At 47.9% G+C, this 25,778-nt stretch overlaps 1 protein-coding gene and 1 long non-coding RNA gene across 2 annotated transcripts in view; both read right to left on the bottom strand.

The window, feature by feature from the left end:
- The window catches only part of LOC310766731, a 159,208-nt gene that overhangs the window by 59,569 nt on the left and 73,861 nt on the right, over nt 1-25,778 (bottom strand). The gene's annotated exons all lie outside the window — the stretch shown is intronic.
- Nucleotides 521-24,898, bottom strand: PTGDR (prostaglandin D2 receptor; the record flags this gene model as incomplete). The annotated part of the gene is made up of 3 exons (XM_083580239.1): nt 521-2,331; nt 23,404-24,595; nt 24,669-24,898. The coding sequence occupies 3 exons, from the start codon at nt 24,896-24,898 to the stop codon at nt 2,098-2,100; spliced, it is 1,656 nt and encodes a 551-aa protein (XP_083436365.1). The 3' UTR covers nt 521-2,097.

The raw sequence follows: 25,778 nt of genomic DNA, 5'->3' as shown, positions 1-25,778 counted from the left end.
AGCGCAGCGCTGAGTGCGGGAGAGAACCACACCAGACCAGACCAGGCAGCAGCAAGAAGAAGCTGGCAGCGGTGGCAGGTTAGGGGTTAGGGGGCGCAAATTACTTGCCTTGCCCCGGGTTAGGGGGCGCAAATTACTTGCCTTGCTCCGGGTGCTGACAACCCACGCTACGCCACTGAGGAGGAGATTCCTGATTTAAACACAGAAAAGAGGTTTTAGTTGAGGGCAGATCAACTCCACCATCCCTCCCCTTCAAGAAAAGGTAAATCAAGTGTACCCTTTTTATCCCTGGTCATTTTGTCTGCCTGTTTCTGCCCCCTTCCCAGCTCCACAGTCTCCTATTTCGAGATGGGAGTAACTAGGAATGTACCGTATTTTTCGCTCCATAAGACGCACTTTTTTCTTCCTAAAAAGTAAGGGGAAATGTCTGTGCGTCTTATGGAGCGAATGCGTGGTCCCTGGAGCCGAATTGCCCAGGGGCAAAAAGCAGATCATGCTTTTTTTTTTTTTTTTTGAAAGAGGGAAGTGGGTGTTGAAACAAAGCCGCTGATTGTTTGCCGATCATGGAGAGAGATAAGGGACGCTAGCAATAAAGGAGGCTGCCTGGGAGGGGGGAGGTAAAGACAGCAAACTTGCAAAGAGGGGAAACAGGAAGACTAAAGCAATAAGGAGAGAAATTAGAAGAAAAGGAGGAGCAAAAAACTGCTCCAGCTAAGGAAAAGACACTAAGGCAAATAAGAGGGAAGGGAGTGTTGAAAGGAAACAGCTGATCGGTGGGATCGGAAGAGAGATAAGTGATGCTAGGAGGCTGCCTGGGAGGGGGGAGGTAAAAGCCCATGGATCCTCAGGATTTTTACATTGGGTCACCCCAAATTCACTATCAGATCGCATAGCATGTCCATGGCTACAGCCTGCACCAAAAAAATCACGCATCCACTGTTTCCTGGGGCTGCAATGGTGCAAAAATGTGGTTACAAAGCATGGATCCACATGGATCCTCAGGATTTCTGCATTGGGTCACCCCAAATTCACCATCAGATCACATGTCTGTGGCCACAGCATGCACCACAAAAATCATACATCCACTGTTTTGTTAAGAATAATTTTTTTTCTTGCTTTCCTCCTCTAAAAAACTAGGTGCGTCTTATGGTCAGGTGCGTCTTACAGAGTGAAAAATACAGTACACACTGCTCCAATGACAGCCACACATCCGCTCTACTGGGAATGATCACCGTGGTCATTCTGGATTTCTGTCGCCTTGCAGGCCTGTGGGTAGAAATACGAGGGGAATTTGCCCTTTCGAGACAGCAGCACATATCCACGTGGCTATGCGATTCTCCTATCAGGCCAGCCAACTCGCCTGGTCGCCACTGGCGAGCAACCATGGCCTCCAGGCGACCTGGCAGGAAAGTCCTTGCAAGCTGGGAGAGAGCGGACGCCTCTCTCTTTAACTTTTCAGGCCTGCCCACAAGTGGCTGATACCGGCAGGCAGTACGCAAACCGTCTAGTACCTTTGATCAGCTGGGGGTGCAATGGCCGTGTCCCCCCCAAATTTGGTGACTGCTTCTTGGATTGTTCACCCATCTTAAGAGAGCAGAAACCATGAATGGTGGTGCGGTCACTACATTAAAAACCCAAGAAGAGCCCGCTGGATTAGGCGAATGGCCCATCTATTCCCGCAAGCGTCTGGTTCTTACATTGGCCAACCAGACGCCCCAATGGGAATCCGATAAGCAGGATTCGAACACAAGACCTTCCTGTGGTTTCCATCAACTGTTAGTCAGAAGCATTGCAGTGGAGGCAGAGCCTAGGCATCCTGGCTAGTAGCCATTGCCAGCCCTCTCTTCCACAAATTTGTCCAGTCTTCTTTCAAAGCCATCCAGGCTGGTGGTCATCACTGTCTCCAGTGGGCATGAGTTCCAGAGGTTAACCATGCAGCTTAAGTGAGCCGCTTTTTTCTGACCAGGGAAAATGTTTGCTTGCAAGCACTTCAACCTGTTCCTTGACTATGGATGATTTATGGGGCCGGGATGGGGGGTGGGGGAAGTCCAGCTGGACCCCCTCCAGCACCAGCTCCTCAGAGAAGGCAGAAATGCCTCACTGCAGACGATCGGATCCTTTCCGCTCCCAAGTTTCTAGCAGCTGAGAGTCTGTGGCCCTTTTCGAGCTCAGCCTCCTCGAAACCCGGCGGAGGCAACTGCGGAACAGGGACGTCCGGAAAATAATGAAGACCCAGGGGTCCACGATGGAGTTCACGGAGAAGAAGCGCAGGGCGGTGAGGTCTGCCTTCTCGTCGAAATCCGGGGCAAACGCACCGACGTAAGCGCGGACCTGTGGGAGGGGAGGGAGACAGGTTGAAAAACTCACTTGCGGCAGATTGAGGCAGCGGACTATTATTGTGACTACTACTTCATAGAATAATAATACAGCTACAAATATGAAGAAGAGCTGCGGAAGGGACATGGAAGAGACTTGAGGGCCTCGGATATAAGGTTGCCAGGTTAATGAGCTAGATCGACGTGATAATAAGGACTGACAAAACCCGGAACCAGGAGGAAGGGACGTTGGATGAAAATTTGATTTGTTTGTATTTCTTTTCTCTACCATTAGAACTGTTTTATAAAATTGATGAACATTAGAAAAATGTTGGAATGAAATTACTTGGCTTTAAGCAAAAATGTTTAAAGAATTATGAAAGAATGTTATGGTTATGAGAAGCTGGTAAGGACAAGATTTAAGTTTTAAGTTTTAAGATTTATCTTATTATAGAAATATAAGACTAAAACAGTTTAGGGTAATGTAATGACAGAATATTATGAAATATGGAAAGGATTTGCTGGGATAATTAACAACTAGGATACAAAGAAAGGGAGGAGGAGGAGGTCTAAGAAAGAAGGTAATGACAGTTGAGGATTTGGAAATAATGAATTTGTTTTTTAAATGTTTTTAATTGTTTGTGATGTATTGTTGTATTTTTTTTCTCTTTTTTTCTTTTTTTTGTTTGAATCTGCATTTTTTTTGTCTTTATTTTATTTTGTAACATTTTGAAAATTCCAATAAATATCATAATAATAATAATAATAATAATAATAATAATAATAATAATAATAATAATTTATACCCTGCCCATTTGGCTGGGCTTCCCCAGCCACTCTGGGAGGCTTCCAACAAAATATTAAAATACCGTAATGCATCAAACATTAAAAGCTTCCCTAAACAGGGCTGCCTTCAGATGTCTTCTAAAAGTCTGGTAATTGTTTTTCTCTTTGACATCTGGTGGGAGGGCGTTCCACAGAGTGGGCGCCACCACCAAGAAGGCCCTCTACCTGGTTCCCTGTAACTTGGCTTCTCGCAGTGAGGGAACAGCCAGAAGGCCCTCGGAGCTGGACCTCAGTGTCCGGGCAGAAGGATGGGGGTGGAGACACTCCTTCAGTTATACTGGGCTGAGGCCGTTTAGGGCTTTAAGGGGCAGCACCAACACTTTGAATTCTGCTCAGAAACTTACTGGGAGCCAATGTTGGCCTTTCAAGACCGGTGTTATGTGGTCTTCCAGTCACCAGTCTAGCTGCCGCATTCTGGATTAGTTGCAGTTTCCGGGTCACCTTCAAAGGTAGCCCCATGTAGAGTGCATGGCAGTAGTCCAAGCAAGAGATAACAAGAGCATGCACCACTCTGGCGAGACAATCCATGAGCAGGGAGGGTCTCATCCTGCGTACCAGATGGAGCTGGTAGACAGCCGCCCTGGACACAGAATTAACCTGTGCCTACATGGACAGCTGTGAGTCCAAAATGACTCCCAGGCTGCGCACCTGGTCCTTCAGGGGCACAGTTGCCCCATACAGGATCAGGGAGTCCTCCACACCAGCCTGCCCCCTGTCCCCCAAGAACAGTACTTCTGTCTTGTCAGGATTCAACCTCAATCTGTTAGCTGCCATCCATCCTCCAACAGCCTCCAGACACTCACAGAAGCAGAGAATTTCAGAGTTGGAAAGGGCTAGAATCATCTATTCCAACCCCTTGCAATGCAGGAATATGCAGATGTCCCAAACGGGGATTCAACCGGCATCCTTGGCGTTATCAGCACCATGCTCTAACCAAGTGAGCTTTCCTGTTGATTCGTTTATTACCAGCCCTTCTTCAACATCAGGTCCCAGGACAGATTTACACCAATTTAAAACTTGGTACGTATTGAAAAACAGTTCATCTAAAAGACAAACCACGGGGAAAGGGGTGTATCCCAGAAACACCTGTCTTGGCCATCAAAGGCCGGGGTAGAGAGCTACATCTTCAGCATTACATTGCAGAGGCAGTGGGGGTGTAGTGGTTAGAGCGTATGACCTGGGAGACACGGGTTCGAATCTACCACTCAGCCCTGGGTGACCTTGAGCCAGCCGCTGCCACTCAGCCTAACTTACCTCGCAGGGTTGTTGAGAAATGGGAATCCGCGACCAGAAAGAAGAGGAGTTTCAAGAGGACTGGAGGAAATTTAAGGACCGTTTGAATAAATATTGTAATATAAAAAATTTGAAATTACTTGAAAGAAAACAAATAGACCTAGGATTAAACTAAGTTATAGTTAAATAAATGGGATTTAGAATGTTAAGAAAAGTGAATAAGATGGACTATAATTGGAAATTGTTTTAGTTTAATATTGGAAAACTGTTACTTTTAGCTACAAGGAAACTCAGAAGGGAGGGACCAAGATGTTTAAAAGGTTGGATTTGTGAAGAATTAAGTTTGTTGTCACTGTTTATTTGTTTATTGTTCCTTTTTTTCCCTTCTCTTTTTCTGTTTTTGTGTATCATTCTGCTTTTGTTATTGTGGAAAATCTAATAAAATTATATATATATATATATATATATATATATATATATATATATATATATATGAGAGGATAAAATGGGGAGGAGGTGAATTATGCAGCAAAGTTGGGTGGTGGTGGGGAAGGTGGTATATCATACCGTACAACTTTTGGAGGTTGAAAACCAGGACGCCTGCTTTTTAACAACCACACGGTGTATAAATTTTATGGAATAAATCGGTAGTGAATAGCAACATCTGGAGATTCGCTATCCCAAAAGCCACTGAAATATTGCAAGCCAGAATTGTGGCATAGACACATTGCTTTGGTTTTTCCTCCGCCTGCATGTGCAAAGAGCTCCCCCTTGTGGGTCAAGTTGGTGTTTGCTGAGTTCTGTCTCAAAACTGTTTCTTTGAAGGGGCTTCCATAGAATCAGAGTTGGAAGGGACCACCAGAGTCATCTAGTCCAGCCCCTTGCAATGCAGGAATCTCAACTAAAGCATCCATGACAGATGGCCATCCAACTTCTGCTTAAAAACCTCCAAGGAAGGAGAGTTAACCACCTCCCAAGGGAGACCGTACCACCATCAGAAGACATTTGAAGGCAGCCCTGAATAAGGAAGTTTTTTTGTTTTGTTTAATGTTTTGTTATATTTTTATAATTTGTCAGAAGCTGCCCAGAGCGGCTGGGGCAAGCCAGTCAGATGGGCGGAGTATTAGTATTTGAAATATACTTGGAGCAGTGGTGAGGAGGAATGGAAGTTCCCCCAGAATGTCTGCTTTATATACATTATTTACACAATGGGTCCCATGTGATTGGCTAATTCCGGGATTCTCCTGTAGGCCAATCAGGTTGTGGATTCACTTCCACCTGGAACTGGATTGGGTGGCTCCTGTGGACCAATCAGACTGCTGCATTCTGGATCCTATTGTTCTAGGACCAATCAGACTGCTGCATTCTGAATCTTATTGTTCTAGGACCAATCAGACTGCTGCATTCTGGATCCTACTGTTCTAGGACCAATCAGACTGCTGCATTCTGGATCCTATTGTTCTAGGACCAATCAGACTGCTGCATTCTGGATCCTATTGTTCTAGGACCAATCAGACTGCTGCATTCTGGATCCTATTGTTCTAGGACCAATCAGACGGCTGCATTTTGTATCCTATTCAACTCAGTACATAACATTATTATTATTATTATTATTATTATTATTATTATTATTACTACTACTACTACTACTATTATTAATATTATTAAATAGGACATCCCTATTTTCATATGCACACTTGCAGTCTAAAGTGCTTCTCAGGTGCTTTTCTGGAACATGAGAATTGGCTCCAAGTCTCCCTGAATTTGTTCCAGGAGGGTAGTCCTGCTATATATCTAAGTACAGTGGTACCTTGGTTCTCAAACACCTTGGTACTCAAACAACTTGGAACCCAAACACTGCAAACTCAGAAGTAAGTGTTTCGGTTTGCGAACTTTTTCCGGAAGCCGAACGTGCTCCGTTTTGAGTGTTAACACTGAGGTCTGTCTGTTTTTGCTATTTATTTTGGGGGCTCTTTTTCATTTTGTTTTTGTGACTGTGTGGAACCCAGTTCAGCTAATGATTGACTGGCTGTGTGACTGCAGTACATTATTGCTTTTATTTTATGGATCCCTTGGTCTTGTTGGATAGCAAAATCCATGCTAAACTGCTGTTTTAGGGGTTGTTTTTAAAAGTCTGGAACGGATTAATCCGTTTTGCATTGCTTTCTATGAGAAAGCACGCCTTGGTTTTGAAACGGACTTCTGGAACAGATTGAGTTTGAGAACCAAGGTACCACTGTAGTGGGATTTGGAATAAATGTGAAATTAACTGTCACCATTTTCAATTTTGTTGCCTTATTATCTTCCTTACTGGGTCGTGTAAACCACTATTCTGAATAATGCCTTTTGTGGGGGCGGAATTGGGGATGCATTTGTGGAACTAAGGAGGCAGTGGCTCCGTGGGCGTTCAGCCACCCCTGAACTTGGCCAAGGCTGGACTCTGACGCACCAACCTCAACATTTGCTCTTCTCGAAAATGTCTCCAATAACCTCTTGACAACCTCCAACCTCCTTTCCTTGTAATCCTGGCCTTAAAAGGGCTCAGAATGTCCACGTGAAGCTCTGGTTCTCCGCAGGCATTTAACAGCTTTCCAAAAACAATGTAACTGCAGCGGTCCTGTAAAAACTCCCCCAAACTGCTTTCCGGCTAAGAGATCTGACGCAAGACAACCAAAAGCTAAAGATGCTTACAGTTAAGGCTCTGCTAATATATACCATTGAAAGCTGGACCATCAAGAAGGCTGATCGCCAAAGAATGGATGCTTTTGAATGATGGTGCTGGAGGAGACTCTGGAGAGTCCCATGGACTGCAAGGAGATCAAACCTCTCCATTCGGAAGGAAATCAGCCCTGAGTGCTCACTGGAAGGACAGATCCTGAAGCTGAGGCTCCAATATTTGGCCACCTCATGAGAAGAGAAGACTCCCTGGAAAAGGGCACAAGGAGAAGGGGACGACAGAGGACGAGATGGTTGGACAGTGTTTTCGAAGCTACCAGCATGAGTTTGACCAAACTGTGGGAGGCAGTGGAAGACAGGAGTGCCTGGCGTGCTCTGGTCCATGGGGTCATGAAGAGTTGGACATGACTAAGCGACTAAACAACAACAACAATATATACCATCTCTTTGGACAGGCAGATAAGCAGATAGTCCCTTTTCTGGATCTGCGGTTCTCAAACGCTTTTAGCAGGCACCAGAAAGAGCACAGCGGAGGCGCGTGCCTGGTATCATGAGGCAGGTAGTTCCAAAGTGCACGAAAAGATGGAGTTCTTGCAAATGCAGAACGGGTATTGTGCGGCACTGGTAACAGCGCCAGTTCCGCAGACCGAATCAGCCCGACTGGCACATAAGAGGTGCAGCGATCTTGCGGGTAAACTGGTCCCAAGTTGCTAAGGACTTTCCTAAAACCTTGAACTCAGCCTGGTAGAAAATTAGCAACTGGTGCAGACCTCCAAGTACAGGTGTTATCTGTTGGCAAGCCCTTGCTCCTGCCAGCAATCGGGTTGCAGCAGCCTGCCCTAGCCACAGCTTCTGGGTCAAGTACAAGGGAAGCCCCTCCTAGTTCACAGTTTTGTGATTCTGTTTTTATTTATTTTATTAAATTTGTATACCACCCTCCATCTGAAGATCTCAGGGCCTATCTGCTGTTTTATGGTGCCTGAAACAGCCCTTATTTTAGTTCCCACAACTGTTACAGTGGTACCTTGGTTCTCAAACTTAATCCGTTCCGGAAGTCCGTTCCAAAACCAAAGCGTTCCAAAACCAAGGCACGCTTTCCCATAGAAAGTAATGCAAAACGGTTTCATCCATTCTAGACTTTTAAAAACAACCCCTAAAACAGCAATTTAACATGAATTTTGCTATCCAACAAGACAAAGGATCCATAAAATGAAAGCAATAATGTACTGCAGTCACACAACCAGTCAATCAGTTGCCAAAAAGTGCAAGCCTCCGGCGGGAAGGTAAACGGCATTTCCGTGCGCTGCTCTGGTTCACCAGAAGCGGCTTAGTCATGCTGGCCACATGACCCAGAAGCTGTACACCGGCTCCTTCGGCCAATAAAGCGAGATGAGCGCCACAACCCCAGAGTCGGTCACGACTGGACCTAATGGTCAGGGGTCCCTTTACCTTTTTACAGAAGCAGAAGAAAAGGAGGTTCGGGAAATGTTTTAAGGATTGGGAAGTTAAAGAAATCCTACCCGACACTGGCGGAGAAAATGGCGCAGGGTAAAAGCGTGATGAGTGAATCAGCATATTAGAAAATCTACTGAGTAAATGAGAACGGGAAAGATACATGAATAAAAGGTAGAAAAAACAAACTTATACGTGCGAGATAAGACAATGTTTCAAACGCCCATGGAATTTGGTAGTTACACCCGAGAGAAAGTCGGAACTTTGCATCCATTACTGAGCTACCTCTGGAAACACCATTTGGGAAACAGTATCGAGCGCAAGGACTTTTTGTATCTATATGAATGTTTGAGAACCAAGGTACCACTGTATTTAGTTGGGTGGAGGAAGGTGGGGCAAGGGGTGGCTGGCAGGGAAATGATTCCCTGCGCCTTGGCTTGGCTCTCCATCGCAGTGCACAGCCTGGCGATTCAGCTGCGGTTCCTGCTTTGCAGGGGGCTGGACTAGATGACCCCTGGGTGTCCCTGGAGTTCTATGAAATTAACAAAATTGGTTCACTTGATCCAAGGATACCAGTTTTTCCAAGTCTCATGGTCATTTATACCTCCAGAGCCCCCTGCCTCTTAGCCCCCCGCAGGGAATCCCAACCCCCCCTCAGCATAGCTGTCAACCTTCCCTTTCTCCCCCCTCAGACCTCATTGTCTGAAACATGGTTTGAGCTGGGGAGAGGGCTCTTGTGTTCGAATTCTGCTCGCTGGTTTCCCAGAGGCAGCTGTGTCCAGGGCAGCTGTCTACCAGCTCCATCTGGTACGCAGGCTGAGACCCTATCTGCCCGCGGACTGTCTCGCCAGAGTGCTGCATGCTCTGGTTATCTCTCGCTTGGACTACTGCAATGCGCTCTACGTGGGGCTACCTTTGAAGGTGACCCAGAAACGACAACTAATCCAGAATGCGGCAGCCAGACTGGTGACTGGGAGCGGCCGCCAAGACCACATAACACCGGTCCTGAAAGACCTACATTGGCTCCCAGTACGTTTCCGAGCACAATTCAAAGTGTTGGTGCTGACCTTGAAAGCCCTAAACGGCCTCGGTCCAGTATACCTGAAGGAGCGTCTCCACCACCACCATTCAGCCCAGACACTGAGGTCCAGCTCTGAGGGCCTTCTGGCGGTTCCCTCACTGCAAGAAGCCAAGTTACAGGGAACTAGGCAGAGGGCCTTGTCAGTAGTGGCACCCGCCCCGTGGAACGCCCTCCCTTCAGATGTGATGGAAATAAGCAGCTATCCTATCCATAGCTGTCAACCTTCCCTTTTTTTGTGGGAAATTCCCTTATTCCAGCGCCGTTTCCCGCTGCTTCCCGCTGCTATCCCGGATTGTTAGATATCCTGTAGACTGTCCCCGGGACAGGTGAGGCTGCTGATCCCTTATTTTTGAGGCTGCTGATCCCTTATTTTCAAATCTGAAAGTTGACAGCTATGCCCCTCAGCCCAGTCAGCAATCTGGTAGCCACATTTAGAACTCATTGCACAGTGGTGCCTTGGTTCTCAAACGCTGAAAACCCGGAAGTAAATGTTTCAAACGTTTTTTGGAAGCCCAGATGCAGCTGTTGGCTATTGTTTCCGGGGCACTTGCACCAATCAGAAGCTTCACCTTGGTTTTTGAACATTTTGGAACATTATATATTATATGATATATAATGAAATGAAAAAGGTATTTAAATATACCTTCCTGAAGAAACCAGAGGCCTTTCTCCTGGGTATAGTCGGCCAATTGGTGCCAAAGAAGGATAGAACTTTTTTTATGTATGCAACAACAGCAGCAAGAATACTTATTGCAAAGTATTGGAAGACACAAGAGCTACCCACCCTGGAAGAGTGGCAGATGAAGGTGATGGATTATATGGAATTGGCGGAAATGACTGGCAGAATCCGTGACCTGGGAGAAGAGTTGGTGGAAGAAGACTGGAAGAAATTTAAAGACTATCTGCAGAAACATTGTAAAATTAATGAATGTTAAAATGATGTTGGACTGAAAATAAGTGGCATTAGCAACAAAGTTAATAAGAATATGCAAAAATGAATTGATAAATGGATGAAAATATAGAGTTATAATATGTTAAGATATAGAGTTAAGATAAACGAAAGAGGGTAAGGATTTGCTGACTTGATTATTTAAATGGGAATACAAAAAGGGGAGGTGTGAGGAGGCCAAGGAAATAAGATAACGAGTTAGGGTTACAAAAATGGATTTGTTTTTATTTTCCTTTTCTTACTTTATGTATTTTTCTATGTTTCTTTTATTGTATTTCTTTCTTTTTATATGATCTTTTAAATTCATATCTTTGTAAAACTCCAATAAATATCTTTAAAAAAAACAAAAAACAGATGCAGCTGTTGGCTATTGTTTCCGGGGCACTTGCACCAATCAGAAGCTGCATCTTGGTTTTTGAACATTTCGGAAGTCAAAGGGACTTCCAGAACGGATGAAGTTTGGCGCTTTTCTTTTTGCTATTTATTTTGTGTTTTTCTTTTTGAGGCTTTCTCGGTTAATATGTTTTTGTGACTGTGTGGAACCCAGTTCAGCTACTGATTGATTGCAGTGTGACTGCAGAAATGGATACAAGCCCCCCACCCAAACAATGACTGTTATCAGTGCAGGTAAGGGGGAAATATTTTTTAATTTTTATCATCTACAATACTGTCTTATTTATTTTATAGTACGTTGATTATTGCTTTCATTTTATGGGTCAATGGTCTCGTTAAATGGTAACATCCATGTTAAATTGCTCTTTTAGGGGTTGTTTTTAAAAGTCTGGAACGGATTAATCCGTTTTGCATTACTTCCTATGGGAAAGCACACTTTGGTTTTGGAACACTTTGATTTGGAGTGGACTTCCGGAACAGATTAAATTTGAGAAAATACCATGGTATTTTCCAAGGACTCTTGTTCTCTCCTCCCAGCGATGTTTCTCCAGGAGGACACAAGTTTCTTGCATTTATTTCCACAATTTATATACCGTTTATTTATTTAGTAAATTTGAATCCTGTCCTTTGTCTCAAAGGAGGCCAGGCCGCCAGACAACATGCAATGAAACATCTCCAAAACAATTCCTTTGCAGATGCCGCTCTCGGAAAGATCTCAGCTTCAAAGGCTGGTTGTAATTCAAGATAATAATCAGTTGAAACTGTTTTAAAAAACAACAACCAGACACTGCAGAGCCACTGCTGTTAGATTGCTGGGCTAGGACCTTGGAGACGAGGGTTAAATACTCACTTGGTGACCCTGGGAGGTCAATCGGCTGCTTTTAGCCTAGCCTACCTCTCAAGGTTGTTGTGAGGATAACATGGGGAGAAGGGTAGTATGTATGCCTCCTGGAGTTCTTCAGAGGAAAGAAGGCGAGATAATAATAATAATAATAATAATAATAATAATAATAATAATAATTTATTTATATCCCGCCCTCCCCAGCTAAAGCTGGGCTCAGAGCGGCTAACAACAGTAAAATAATACAACATTCTAAAATCATTTCATTATAAAATCAGTTCAAATCAAATTAATGGCAACCATTGGGCTAGAGTTCTGTGAGGATTGCTGAAGGAGGGGGTCAGACTGTGCCCTGACCAAAGGCCTGGAGGAACAGCTCTGTCTTGCAGGCCCTGCGGAAAGATGCCAAGTCCCGCAGGGCCCTGGTCTCTTGGGACAGAGTGTTCCACCAAGTTGGGGCCAGTACTGAAAAGGCTCTGGCCCTAGCTGAGACCAATCGAATCACCTTGCGACTTGGGACCTCCAAAATGTTGTCATTTGTGGACCGTAAGGTCCTCCGTGGGACATACCAGGAGAGGCGGTTCCATAGGTACGTGGGTCCTAGGCGGCATAGGGCTTGAAAGGTCAAAACCAGCACCTTAAACCTGATCCTGTACTCCACTGGGAGCCAGTGCAGTTGGTAAAGCACCGGGTGAATGTGATCCCACTGTGAGGACCCCGTAAGGAGTCTCGCTGCAGCATTCTGCACCCGCTGGAGTTTCTGGGTCAGTCTCAAGGGCAGCCCCACGTAGAGCGAGTTACAATAATCCAGTCTGGAGGTGACCGTCGTGTGGATCACAGTGGCGAGGTCAGGGCGAGAGAGGTAAGGAGCCAAGTGCTTAGCTTGGCGGAGATGAAAATATGCCGCCTTTGTTATATATACAGTGGTACCTCTGGTTGCGAACGGGATCCATTCCGGAGGCCCGTTCGCAACATGAAAAGAAAGCAACCCGCAGTGGCGTGCCTGCGCCTGTGCAGGCGCGGGTTGCGATTTGCTGTTTCTGTGCATGCGCGTGATATCATTTTGCGCTTCTGTGCATGTGCGAGCGGTGAAACCCAGAAGTAACCCTTTCCGGTACTTCTGGGTCTCCGCGGGATGTAACCTGGAAGAACGTAACATGAAGCAGACGTAACATGAGGTATGACTGTAAATGTACTACAGTGGTACCTCGGGTTACAGACGCTTCAGGTTACAGACTCCGCTAACCCAGAAATAGTACCTCGGGTTAAGAACTTTGCATCAGATGAGAACAGAAATCGTGTGGCGGCAGCGGGAGGCAAAATTAGCTAAAGTGGTACCTCAGGTTAAATAAAAAAATCAACTAGAATTAAACAAAGACTTAACGAGATGCCGGCTACAAAACTCATTTCACTGAACTAATCAGTTTCCTCAGAAGGAAATAAAGAAATGATAAGATTTTAAGTGATATCAAACAAGCTCAAGAGCAGGGCTGAAAATTCTTCCTCGAGTTTACAAAGAAGGTATGAAAACCTCAATGACACGTTTTAAGCATAGCCCTATTCTCTTAAATAGCCCTATTCTCTTAAATAGCCCTATTCTCTTAAATTCTTGTTATTCTATAGTCGATTACTTCTCGTTTCAGGGATTTTCACGCTAATTTCTTTTGTTCTGTGTAAACCCTCTTTGAAACCTAGCTGCTGGTGGATCGGGGCCACTGGGGACCACCGACAGGGACTCCCTCGATCAAGCATCCCTTGAGATATCCTGGTTCCAAGTTGGGAAGGGCCTTGCCAATTGACCCAAGAGCCTTGAACCTCGCCCAGGAGAAGACAGGAAAGGGCAGTTTCAGAATGGGGTCAGCGGCTCAAAAATAGCCGTTCTGGCTCTGGAGACTGGCCTGCATTTGACAATGTGCCAGATGAATCAGATCTGGCACCAAATCCGGCCAAGCCTGAAGACTTTTACGCCGGTTGGCAAACATCCATTTCTCGTGTTAACAGGGTTCCTGCTGTTCCTGGGCCACTGTACTCTCAACGTTCAGTTCTGAAAAGACACTTTAGCTGACATTGACTTCCTTCTTCTGTCTCCTTGAGAAAATGTCCTTTAAAGTGTGTGTGGGGGGGACAGGCTGGCAGACCAGATGGTTCTCACCCCTAACCCTGCTCTGGTGGCCAAATGTGAAATATGGGCAGAGAAATCTAAATTTAAGTTGGCCATTTACAAGCTGGAGGAGACTCTGGAGAGTCCCATGGACTGCAAGACGATCAAACCTCTCCATTCTGAAGGAAATCAGCCCTGAGTGCTCACTGGAAGGACAGATCCTGAAGCTGAGGCTCCAATACTTTGGCCACCTCACGAGAAGAGAAGACTCCCTGGAAAAGACCTTGATGTTGGGAAAGATGGAGGGCACAAGGAGAAGGGGACGACAGAGGACGAGATGGTGGGACAGTGTTCTCGAAGCTACGAACATGAGTTTGAGCAGACTGCGGGAGGCAGTGGAAGACAGGAGAGCCTGGGGTGCTCTGGTCCAGGGGGTCACAAAGAGTCGGACACGACTAAACGACTAAACAATAACAACAACATTTACAAGCTGGAACATAATTCAAAGAAGGGCAACCAAGATGACCCAGGGCCTGGAAACAACACCTTATGAAGAACGGTTGAAGGAGTTGGGGAGGTTTAGCTTGGAAAAGAGGAGACTGGGAGGTGATAGGATAGCGATCTTCTGATGGCCTGTCACATGGAGGATGGAGAAAGCTTGTTTTCTCCTGATCCAGAGGGGTCGACTCAAATCAGTGGATTCACGTTACAAGAAAGGAGATTCTGACTCAACATCAGTACAAATAATAATAATAATAATAATAATAATAATAATAATAATAATAATTTATTTATACCCTGCCCATCTGGCTGGGTTTTCCCAGCCACTCTGGGCGACTCCCAACAGAATACAGCAGTACCTCGGTTGTCGAACATAATCCATTCTGGAAGACTGTTTGACTTCTGAAACGTTCGACAACTGAGGCACGATGGGCTGTCGGCAAATTCAATGGAGAAAATTGAGAAATGTGCCTTGGAAGCCGTTTGACTTGCGAGGCGCGTTCGAAAACGAAAGCAATTACTTCCGGGTTTTCGGCGTTTGAAAACTGAAATGTTCGGCTTCCGAGACACTAAAAAACCGAGGTTCCACTGTATTAAAAACACGACAAAACATCAGACATTAAAAATGTCCCTAAACAGGGCTGCCTTCAGGTGTCTTCTAAAAGTCAAAAAGTTGTTTATTTCCTTAACACCTGAAGGGAGGGCCTTCCACAGGGAGGGTGCCACCACTGAGAAGGCCCTCTGCCTGGTTCCCAGTTTGACAGTGGAACAGACTCAGAAAGTGCTGGCATTGGAGCCAGCCATGCACCCCACCCTCAGAACAGCTGGATTCTGTGGCTCTGGGCCTGTTGGATCAGGCGATCCCTGTTAGATCAGGCGAATGGCCCTTTTGTTCCAGCATCCTGTTCTCACAGAGGCCAACCAGATGGTTGCGGAAAACCAGCAAGCAGAGAGTTCTCTTCCTTCCTTTGTTTTCCAAAAACTGGTACCCAGAATGACTGCTGCTTCCAGCTGTGGTGCTCAGAGCCCAGGCATTGCGGCTGGTAGCCTTTGCTATACATTTTACCCTGGTGGGGAATCCTGTGGCCAGGTGACTTCCTTGCTCTGCTAACTTTTGATGGGTAACTCCAATGTCTCTGCAGATCTCCCTTCTCAGAGTTGTTTGACTTTAAATAGACCCGGGACACCACACAATTAAAATGCTCTTATATCACTTGAAACAGTCGTGGCTTTCCTCAAAGAATCCTGGGAGCTGTAGTTTGTTAAGCTGTTAGGATGCGCCTTTTCCCCTCCCAGAACTACAGTTCCCAGAGAAGAGGGATTCATTGTCAAGGGAAGGGGTTCAATCTCCCCAGGATAAATATGGGCCTAATTTGCAGGTCTTTGGGGAGCACTCCTGTGATAAAGTACACCAAAGGCTCTGAATGCTGAAAGCACTGTAATAAATGTGAACGCGGGTGGAGCTGTGGGTTAAACCACAGAGCCTAGGACTTGCCGATCAGAAGGTTGGTGGTTCGAATCCCCGCGACGGGTGTGAGCTCCCATTGCTCAGTCCCTGCTCCTGCCAACCTAGCAGTTTGAAAGCACATCAAGTGCAAGTAGATAAATAGGTACCTCTCTGGCGGGAAGGTAAACGGCATTTCCGTGCACTGCTCTGCTTCGCCAGAAGTGACTAGTCATGCTGGCCACATGACCCGGAAGCTGTACGCCGGCTCCCTCGGCCAGTAAAGTGAGATGAGCACCGCAACCCCAGAGTCAGTCACGACTGGACCTAATGGTCAGGGGCCCCTTTACCTATTACAGCTATTACTACTATTACTGCTCCCAGCCAATGGTTTCAAGTTACAAGAAAATGGACATTCTGACCAGGGCTGGATTTAGGTTTGATGAGGCCCTAAGCTACTGAAGATAATGGGGCCCTTTATATGTCCAGCTGTCCTTTGTCAACAACAAATTGCAGCTGTTTTTTGTGTTGAATATATGCTATAAGGAAATTTATGGACCTAATACAGTAGTTATCTAACCAGTGATATGTTAGGGAGCAGGCTAGCAGGTGGGCCCATGACTTACATCCCAGGAACCTACACAACACAAAACATGGTTGCTGTATGAAGGTTTTCTTTTATTTGTTTTTTATCTTATATTTTGGAAATGTGCATCCAGTTTTTTCCTTTCAATTTTTTGGGGGGGCCCCAAGAGAGTGGGGCCCTAAGCTAGAGCTTGTTTAGGGACCCCTGACCGTTAGGTCCAGTTGCAGATGACTCTGGGGTTTCGGCGCTCATCTCGCTTTATTGGCCGAGGGAGCCGGCGTACAGCTTCCGGGTCATGTGGCCAGCATGGCTAAGCCGCTTCTGGTGAACCAGAGCAGTGCACGGAAACGCTGTTTACCTTCCCGCCGGAGTGGTACCTATTTATCTACTTGGACTTTGACGTGCTTTCGAACTGCTAGGTTGGCAGGAGCAGGGACCGAGCAACGGGAGCTCACCCCGTGGCGGAGATTCGAACCGCTGACCTTTTGATCGGCAAGCCCTAGGCTCTACCTTATAAGTAAATCCGGCACTGATTCTGACTAAACATCAGGAAGAACTTTCTGACAGTAAGAGCTGTTCAACAGTGGAACAGTCTCCCTCTGGAAGTTGTGGACTCTCCTTCTTTGGAAGCTTTTAAGCAGAGGTTGGATGGCCATCTGTCAGGGATGCTTCGGTTGAGATGATATTTGGTCAAGGATGATCATAGAATCATAGAATCATAGAGTTGGAAGAGACCACAAGGGCCATTGAGTCCAACCCCCTGCCAAGCAGGAAACACCATCAGAGCACTCCTGACATATGGTTGTCAAGCCTCTGCTTAAAGACCTCCAAAGAAGGAGACTCCACCACACTCCTTGGCAGCAAATTCCACTGTCAAACAGCTCTTACTGTCAGGAAGTTCTTCCTAATGTTTAGGTGGAATCTTCTTTCTTGTAGTTTGGATCCATTGCTCCGTGTCCGCTTCTCTGGAGCAGCAGAAAACAACCTTTCTCCCTCCTCTATATGACATCCTTTTATATATTTGAACATGGCTATCATATCACCCCTTAACCTCCTCTTCTCCAGGCTAAACATGCCCAGCTCCCTTAGCCGTTCCTCATAAGGCATCGTTTCCAGGCCTTTGACCATTTTGGTTGCCCTCCTCTGGACACGTTCCAGTTTGTCAGTGTCCTTCTTGAACTGTGGTGCCCAGAACTGGACACAGTACTCCAGGTGAGGTCTGACCAGAGCAGAATACAGTGGCACTATTACTTCCCTTGATCTAGATGCTATACTCCTATTGATGCAGCCCAGAATTGCACTGGCTTTTTTAGCTGCCGCGTCACACTGTTGGCTCATGTCAAGTTTGTGGTCAACCAAGACTCCTAGATCCTTTTCACATGTACTGCTCTCAAGCCAGGTGTCACCCATCTTGTATTTGTGCCTCTCATTTTTTTTGCCCAAGTGCAATACTTTACATTTCTCCCTGTTAAAATTCATCTTGTTTGTTTTGGCCCAGTTCTCTAATCTGTCAAGGTCGTTTTGAAGTGTGATCCTGTCCTCTGGGGTGTTAGCCACCCCTCCCAGTTTGGTGATCTTGTTGAGATTTCTGCATTGCAGGGGGCTGGGCTGGATGACCCTTAGGGGTCCCTTCCAACTCTATGATTTCATGATTCTATGCTCGTTTGCTCGGCCTTGGCTCTCATGGCTAAATGTGCCAGCCTCAAAGCCTGTTAATCCCACATGGCAGGGCTACACAACTAGATTGCGATCTGGCTTTCCTAACAGAGGCCTCATCCTGTCCGCAAAGCGCACCAGGCAAGGACCACAGGTAAACCACTGCTACAGGAGGAGAAGGCTGCTGTCTTCACGCTGTCTTGTTTTGTGGGTCCTGCACATCATCTCTGCTGCAAACAGGATATTGGAGTTGATGGTCTCTTTTGTCAGACCCAGCAGGGCTGCCTTGATGACCAGAGATCTGTCTTAATCTTCTTTGCTCTGTTCCAGACATGCCGTGCGCCTTGGCTAAAAAATGGGTGCTGTTGGCCGGCGGCGCGAAACATTCTCCGGACTGTGTGCAAGTAACCAAAGCAAGTTCTCAAATGCATCAACATTAGTCAGTGTTCCCTCGCTGTCCCGTTCCAGAAATCAATTAGTTAGCAGCTTTTGACTTGCAGCAAGCTGCAAAGAATCCGATAAATCTGAGACCTGTCATTATCGGTGCTCCGAAAACACAGCCGGAATGTTTTGCAGCTTAACTAAGAGAGAAGATCAGCGAGCCTTTTCTGTTACCCAGAACCGCTTCCCACGTCCAAACACCCCAGAGGGCAGCTGTTCTTTCCATCCCCGCTCTTGTGCTAATCTCAGAGAGGTGTGATGTGATGATTCTCAAGAAAACCAGTGCAGGGTTCAGAGCCCTTAGCCACAACAGAGAGGGCGCAGTCAAGGTCCGCTGTGATGTCCCATAGCAGGGTTGGGGGTGTGACTTACAGGGCAATGGCTATGGGGCTTGGGAGATAAATGCTTCTGTTCTCTGGTGGGGCAGTGGGGGGGGGGGAGTTACAGCGACCTGATCAAATTCTCCTTTAGTCTCAGTCACTGCTGCAATAGAACGCAAGTAATTGCAGAAAGCTAGGGAGAAAGCAGTGATGTATGGAAGTGAGAGCTGGACCATAAAGAAGGCTGATTGCCGAAAAATTGATGCTTTTGAATTATGGTGCTGGAGGAGACTCTTGAGAGTCCCATGGACTGCAAGAAGATCAAACCTCTCCATTCTGAAGGAAATCAGCCCTGAGTGCTCACTGGAAGGACAGATCCTGAAGCTGAGGCTCCAATACTTTGGCTACCTCATGAGAAGAGAAGACTCCCTGGAAAAGACCCTGATTTTGGGAAAGATGGAGGGCACAAGGAGAAGGGGACGACAGAGGATGAGATGGATGGATAGTGTCTTCGAAGCTACCAGCATGAGTTTGACCAAACTGCGGGAGGCAGTGGAAGACAGAAGTGCCTGGCATGCTCTGGTCCAGGGGGTCACGAAGAGTCGGACGTGACTAAATGACTAAACAACAACAACAAGGGAGAATGGAAGGGCAGGTGGATCAGAGACTGGGAGAGGAGCCTACATTTTGCACCGCTTCAAAATCTGGTGGCATTTGCCCCACGTTGGGCAAAAGATTCCTGCACTGCCGGGGGCTGGACTAGATGACCCTTGTGGTCCCTTCCAACTCTACGATTCTACCAAATCTTCTACAAATGACAGAGAGGGCTGTGTTAGTTTTTGTAGAAATTAGCCTACTGCAAGGGGTGAATTTGGCTTTTCTTGTGTCCCTCTCTCTCAGTTTCGGCTCTGCTCATACCGGCATGTGGTCCCCATTTTCTTGCCCAGAAGCGAATGCAGCCCTCAGCCTGGGAAAAGTCCCTGCCCCTTAGTTATGCATGCATGTGACTTACTCCCTAGCGTGTCCACTCCTGCAGCCTCCATTTCAAATTTTTGCTTTGTAATTTGATTGTAAACTGAGCTCAAACTGCACACACTACAAAGCGTAAAGCGATACTTTTAGCATTTTCTCCTCCCCCCCCTTATTAGGTGAATAGCTATTTAAAAGCCTAGAGTATCTTATATACACCCTGTTTTTCTAAAGCCCTTAAACCCAACAACATCTGCCGCAGGGAAAGCTGCAAAACTTCAGGTTGGGAGACTGCTGCTGAGCTAATCTGGGATGCGAAAAACAACATAACCAGGCGTCCTTTTGAATGCACACGCATGATGATTTGTGCTCACGATGCTATCAGGGAGGTCACACGTGATCATGATTTCAACGCCGGTTGCACCTGCAAAAGCTTTGGGGCTGATCACGCTGCTTCATTCCTAGTCGGTGCGTATCTTCCTGCTGAAATCCTGTAATTTTTTTATACCACAAATGTTCTGTTTCATTTTCTTTGCTTCTTTGGGATGCACTGTGGCCCTCCTAGACAGCAATAACGGGGCATAATTCGGGGAAGAGACACGGAGCAAACCAAAGCGTGATAAATCCTCTGCTAATGAACTATTCTTGTGTCAAGAACATGCTGCAGAAAACACCCTCAACCGCCAGGCCATTATCTCCAACCAATTTGTTCTAGAGATGGATTGCAACGTGGATGGAAAACAGACGCCAAACTGTCACCCCCAAAAGTAAAAGCAAGCATATGTCACGGATATTTTGGCCCGGCCAATGAGGATGTTAGAAAGGAGAATCCAACCCATCTTGTGTGAAGTCCCCCTCTTTCAGAATTCTGCCTCCAGGGAGCAGCCGGCGTAAGATCTAAAACAATTCCAGCCTGTGTTAATAGCTGCTAGATCATTTATCACCGCAGTCCTGCTATGGCCCAGGCTCTGTTTTCTGTTAAATTAAACAATCTGTGAGGGCTTCAGCAGAAGGCGTGCAGTTATCAAAGAGATGCAAAAGGGAGATTAGAGCTAAAACTGTTCAGGGAGGGATGAAACATGGAAAAGACACGTTTGCTAGCAGAAGTCGCCGGCCCTCTTCTAATCAGGTGTGCAGATCATCAAGTGCCCTCCAGATCTTTTTTTTTTATAAAGTTTTCAAATATAACAATAAAGGAAAAACATTCCATTCAAAATATACATCCAATTCTAATCTTTCCACTTTCAGACTTCCTTCAGTCTATCTGGAAATTTTTCATGTTATCACAATTATTCACATTTCTTCCATCTGTATTGTTTTGGTTTTTTTTAACCAAATTAATCTTAACAATTATTATAAAACAATATTTCTTTCCATTATTATCACAGAGCTTCTCGAAAACCTACAAACGTTAACTGACCTTCACATATATTTTTAATATACTCTGTAAATTTATTCCAGTCTTCGGTAAATCTTTGGTTTCGCTGGTTCCGGGAACTGGCCCGCCAGATCTTTTGGGACTACAATTCCCATCATCCCTAGCTAACAGGAACAGTGGGCAGGGATGATGGGAATTGTAGTCCCCAAAACATCTGGAGGGCTGAGTTTGCCTGTGTCTGGTGTATGGCATCTGTGCCCCTGCAGGTAAGACTAAAAGGGTGGAACCTCCACTCTGGTTGGCAGTCTACCAGGTGCAGGGAACCACAACCCGGGTGTTCTGCTCAAGTTCTGCTTGCGGGTTTCCAACAGGAATCTGGTTGGCCACTGGGAGAACAGAATTCTGGACCAGATGGGCCTTTGGCCTCATTCTGCAGGCTCTTCGGGTGTCCTTAATATTAAAGTGTGCTAATTTATTATTACTGTTGTTCGTTTTATTAAATTTCTTCAGCACCTTTCTAACAAAATCTCAAGGTGTCCCACAAAGAATATGCAACGAGAAGTAAAGTTAAAAATGAGACTATAACAGTGGTAACAGTAATATCACTACAAACAGCAAAATCCACATCAGTCCACCAAAAATAAAAATAAAAGCCCAATTCACCACTCATGATTGTCAGTGCTGCCTTCACTAGGGTAGATCTTCGGACCCAGACAGCTCAGCTGGTTGAGGGTTCGAGCCTCACGCTGGGTGAAAGATTCCTGCATTGCATGGGGCTGGACTAGATGACCCTGGGAACTCAGTTCCAGCACCTCTCAGACGGGCACCATTGCCATTCTAAGAGAACAAGGTGAGTTCCGGCACCTCTTTTCCTAGAAAAAATAGCACTGAGACGATTCTGTCTCCCCCGACCTAATTTCACACAGTTCTCAGTTTAGTTTTTAAATCTAGCTACCTGCAAGGGACATGGGTGGCACAGGGGATGCGGGTGGCGCTGTGGCTTACACCACAGAGCCTAGGACTTGCAGATCAGAAGGTTGGCGGTTCTAATCCCCACGACGGGGTGAGCTCCTGTTGTTCGGTCCCTGCTCCTGCCAACCTAGCAGTTCAAAAGCACATCAAAGTGCAAGTAGATAAATAGGTACCACTCCGGCGGGAAGGTAAACGGCGTTTCCGTGCGCTGCTCTGGTTCGCCAGAAGCGGCTTAGTCATGCTGGCCACATGACCCGGAAGCTGTACGACGGCTCCCTCGGCCAGTAAAGCGAGATGAGCACCACAACCCCAGAGTCAGCCATGACTGGACCTAATGGTCAGGGGTCCCTTTACCTTTACCTTTACCTGCAAGTGTGACCACGGCAGTGTTCTGGCAGAAAGTGTTTGTAAAAGGGGGTGGACCATCTCCCTTCTGTCTCAGGCCCCACAAGATGTTGGGTTCAGCCTGGTCCATGGCTGGCTGGCATGACAAGACCCTCTGGTCTTCCACTCACCCCAAGTCTTTCTCAGCTCCACCTATGGATGCCAGGGGAGCCTTTGAGAGGCACATAGCAATGTGGTACTTGAGATACCTACTCCATGCTCTCTAGGCATCTAGACATACACAGGTGGGAGGAGGCTGCCCCCAGCAAGGACCAAAATGCTGGAGGCAGGGGCGCCAACTTGAATAAAATACTGTGGTAGCCCAGGTCAGCCCTGCCCACATAATTCATCACATAATGTGGTGCACACAAACCATTTGAATGCCAGTCAACTATGGGGGCCCCGGCCCCCTCAAATATATTATTGGGGGGGGCAAAGCCCCCTCGGTCCTTCGGAGTTGGCTCCTATGGCTGACGGTTCCCTGGAGAGGCCCTGTGGAATGCCCTCCCATCGGATGTCAAAGAGATAAACAACTATATGACATTTAGAAGACATCTGAAGGCAGCCCTGTTTAGGGAAGTTTTGAATGACTGATGTTTTAATGTATTTTTAATCTTTTGTTGGAAGCTGCCCAGTGTGGCTGGGGAAACCCAGCCAAATGGGCCCGGTAGAAATAACAAATTATTATTATTATTATTATTATTATTATTATTATTATTATTATTATTATTATTATTATTATTATTATTATTCCCTCTGGGCGCACAGAGCGCGCCTTCCGACCGGGCGTTTCCCTCGACGGCCAGGGCCTCTCCAAGGCGCACAGCTCTCCCGTCCCCCCCCCCCGCCTCCTAGCGTTACTTACGATCATGGGCAGGGAGCAGATGGTGAAGAGGGCGGTCATGAGAGCCAGCAAGACCAGCTGGCCCAGCTCCTCGGTGCGGCCGGCGCCGGGAGGCGCGGTCGACGGCGCGCCGGTACCACCGCCGCTTCCGTGCGCTCCGGCCGGCTGGCTCCTTCGCGGGGGCTGCCGGCGCGCCATGCGGTAGAGGCTGCGCATGCTGCCCAAGTTGCAGAGCCCGATGGCGAGTCCCAGCGCGCTCAGGAGGCTGGCGTAGAGCACCGAGTAGGCCCGCCCGCCGCCGGCCATGCGGATGAAGCACCAGGTGCCCGGGCAGTACTGCACGATGGCACCGAAGCCCAGCAGCGGCAGGGCGCAGAAGAGGGCGCACAGCGCGCCCGCCGCGACGGTCAGCAGCGCGCCCAGGCGCCGGTTGGTGTGGCGTTGGTAGAAGTAGGGGTGTCCCAGCGACAGGCAGCACTCCAGGGCCATGGCTAGCAGCAGCATGGTGGGCGCCAGGCCGAAGAAAGCCATCAGGAAGGCGAACAGCTGGCACAGGCTCCCGGGGCTCGCGTCTCCAGCGCCGGCGGCTGCGTCTTCCCCGACGGCAGTTGCTGGCGGCGGCCAGAGCTCGCTGAGGCTGCGGTTGCGCGCATAGGCGGCCAGGACGATGGGGCTGAGCAGGCACTTGCCCAGCAGGTCGGTGGCGGCCAAGGCGCTGACCAGGAGGTAGAAGGCGGACGCCCTTGGGCGCCCCCAGCCGCCGGCGCGCTGCAGCCGCGCGCGGAGCTGGTGCTGCCACAAGATCCCCAGCGCCAGCACGTTGCCCAGCAGGCCGGCCGCGAAGAGCAGCGAGCCCGGCAGGGCCGACTGGCCGCCCTCCAGGTGCCGGTTGGAGCGGCAGCGGTAAGCGCCGCCGCCGTCCATGGAGCCGGCGGCGGGCGAGAGCGTGCGCCTCGACGGGGCGGGCAGGGCGGGACGCGTGTGGGGCGGCGCGGCGGGGCGAGCCGTGCCTATGAAGGGGCGCGGGGCGGGGAGGGTGGGCAGGAGGGTGGACGGCCTCCCGCAGACGGGGCGGGGGCTAAGAGAAGGAAGCGCTGGCCTCGCCGGGAGGGCGGAGAAGGGGCCGTTTGTTCCCACGGGGAGCCGGGAAGGAATCGCGGCTGTCTGTGGGAAGGGGGCGGGCGGGAGCAAGCGAGAGGGATGGAGTCCTTTTCTAGACGGCAGGCGGCAAAGGGTCGAGGAAAGGAGAGGTGCTGGGGCACCTCCTCTGCCCCAGAAACCCTCACCTGCAGCTCCGAGAAGGGTAATAGGTTGGGTACAATGGTCCTGCCGAAAGGTTGCCGGCGACAAGGGCGCACTGCACGTGCCCAGAGGCACTCTGCCCGTCTTCATGTGCCTCACCGCCACTTCCGTCCGGATTTGCAGCAGTAACTCGGAAAAAGGGATCCACTCCAGGGTGTTTGGGGCGGGGATTTCGCCAGTCAAAGGCGCATAGGATGGCAGTGCGGCAGGACATCTGCGTTGCGTGCAGAAGGTCCCGGGTTCAGTCCCTGGCTGGCAGCCTCTCCACTCCAGCTAAGGCCCTGTCCAAAACCCCGGAGAGCCGCTGCCATTCAGAGCACGTAAGGCGCAGCTAGATAAGGGTCTGACTCAGAATAAGGCAGCTTCCTGGTATGAATTGCCCTCAGGTGACCAGATAGGGAGGCTTTGCAAAAACTGGTTCTTTGGGGGAGAAGGGTCATAGGTGACCGGGAGAGTATCTGTTTTGAATGCAGGAAGTCCAAAGTTCACTCTCTGGCCTCTCCAGGTAGGATTGAAGGAACTTGCCCCTCAGGAAGATCAGCCCACAGGAAGATGAACCAATAATAATAATAATAATAATAATAATAATAATAATAATTTATTATCTATACCCCGCCCACCTGGCTGGGTTTCCCCAGCCGCTCTGGGCGGCTTCCAACAAAACACTCAAATACAATAACCTATTAAACATTAAAAACTTCCCTAAACAGGGCTGCCTTCAGATGTCTTCTAAAAGTTTGGTAGTTATTTTTCTCTTTGGTGGGAGGGCATTCCACAGGGCGGGCGCCACCACCGAGAAGGCCCTCTGCCTGGTTCCCTGTAACTTGGCTTCTCACATGGAGGGAACCGCCAGAAGGCCCTTGGAGCTGGACCTCAGTGTCCGGGCAGAACGATGGGGGTGGAGACGCTCCTTCAGGTATCCTGGGCCGAGGCCTTTTAGGGCTTTAAAGGTCAGCACCAACACTTTGAATTGTGCTTGGAAACATCCTGGGAGCCAATGTAGGTGTTTCAGGACCGGTGTTATGTGGTCCCGGCAGCCGCTCCCAGTCACCAGTCTGGCTGCTGCATTTTGGATTAGTTGCAGTTCCCGGGTC

This window comes from Podarcis filfolensis (genome assembly GCF_964270895.1).
Source record: "Podarcis filfolensis genome assembly, chromosome: 1".
In the NCBI taxonomy this organism is placed as follows: domain Eukaryota; kingdom Metazoa; phylum Chordata; class Lepidosauria; order Squamata; family Lacertidae; genus Podarcis; species Podarcis filfolensis.
This window is presented reverse-complemented; position numbering and strand designations above follow the sequence as displayed.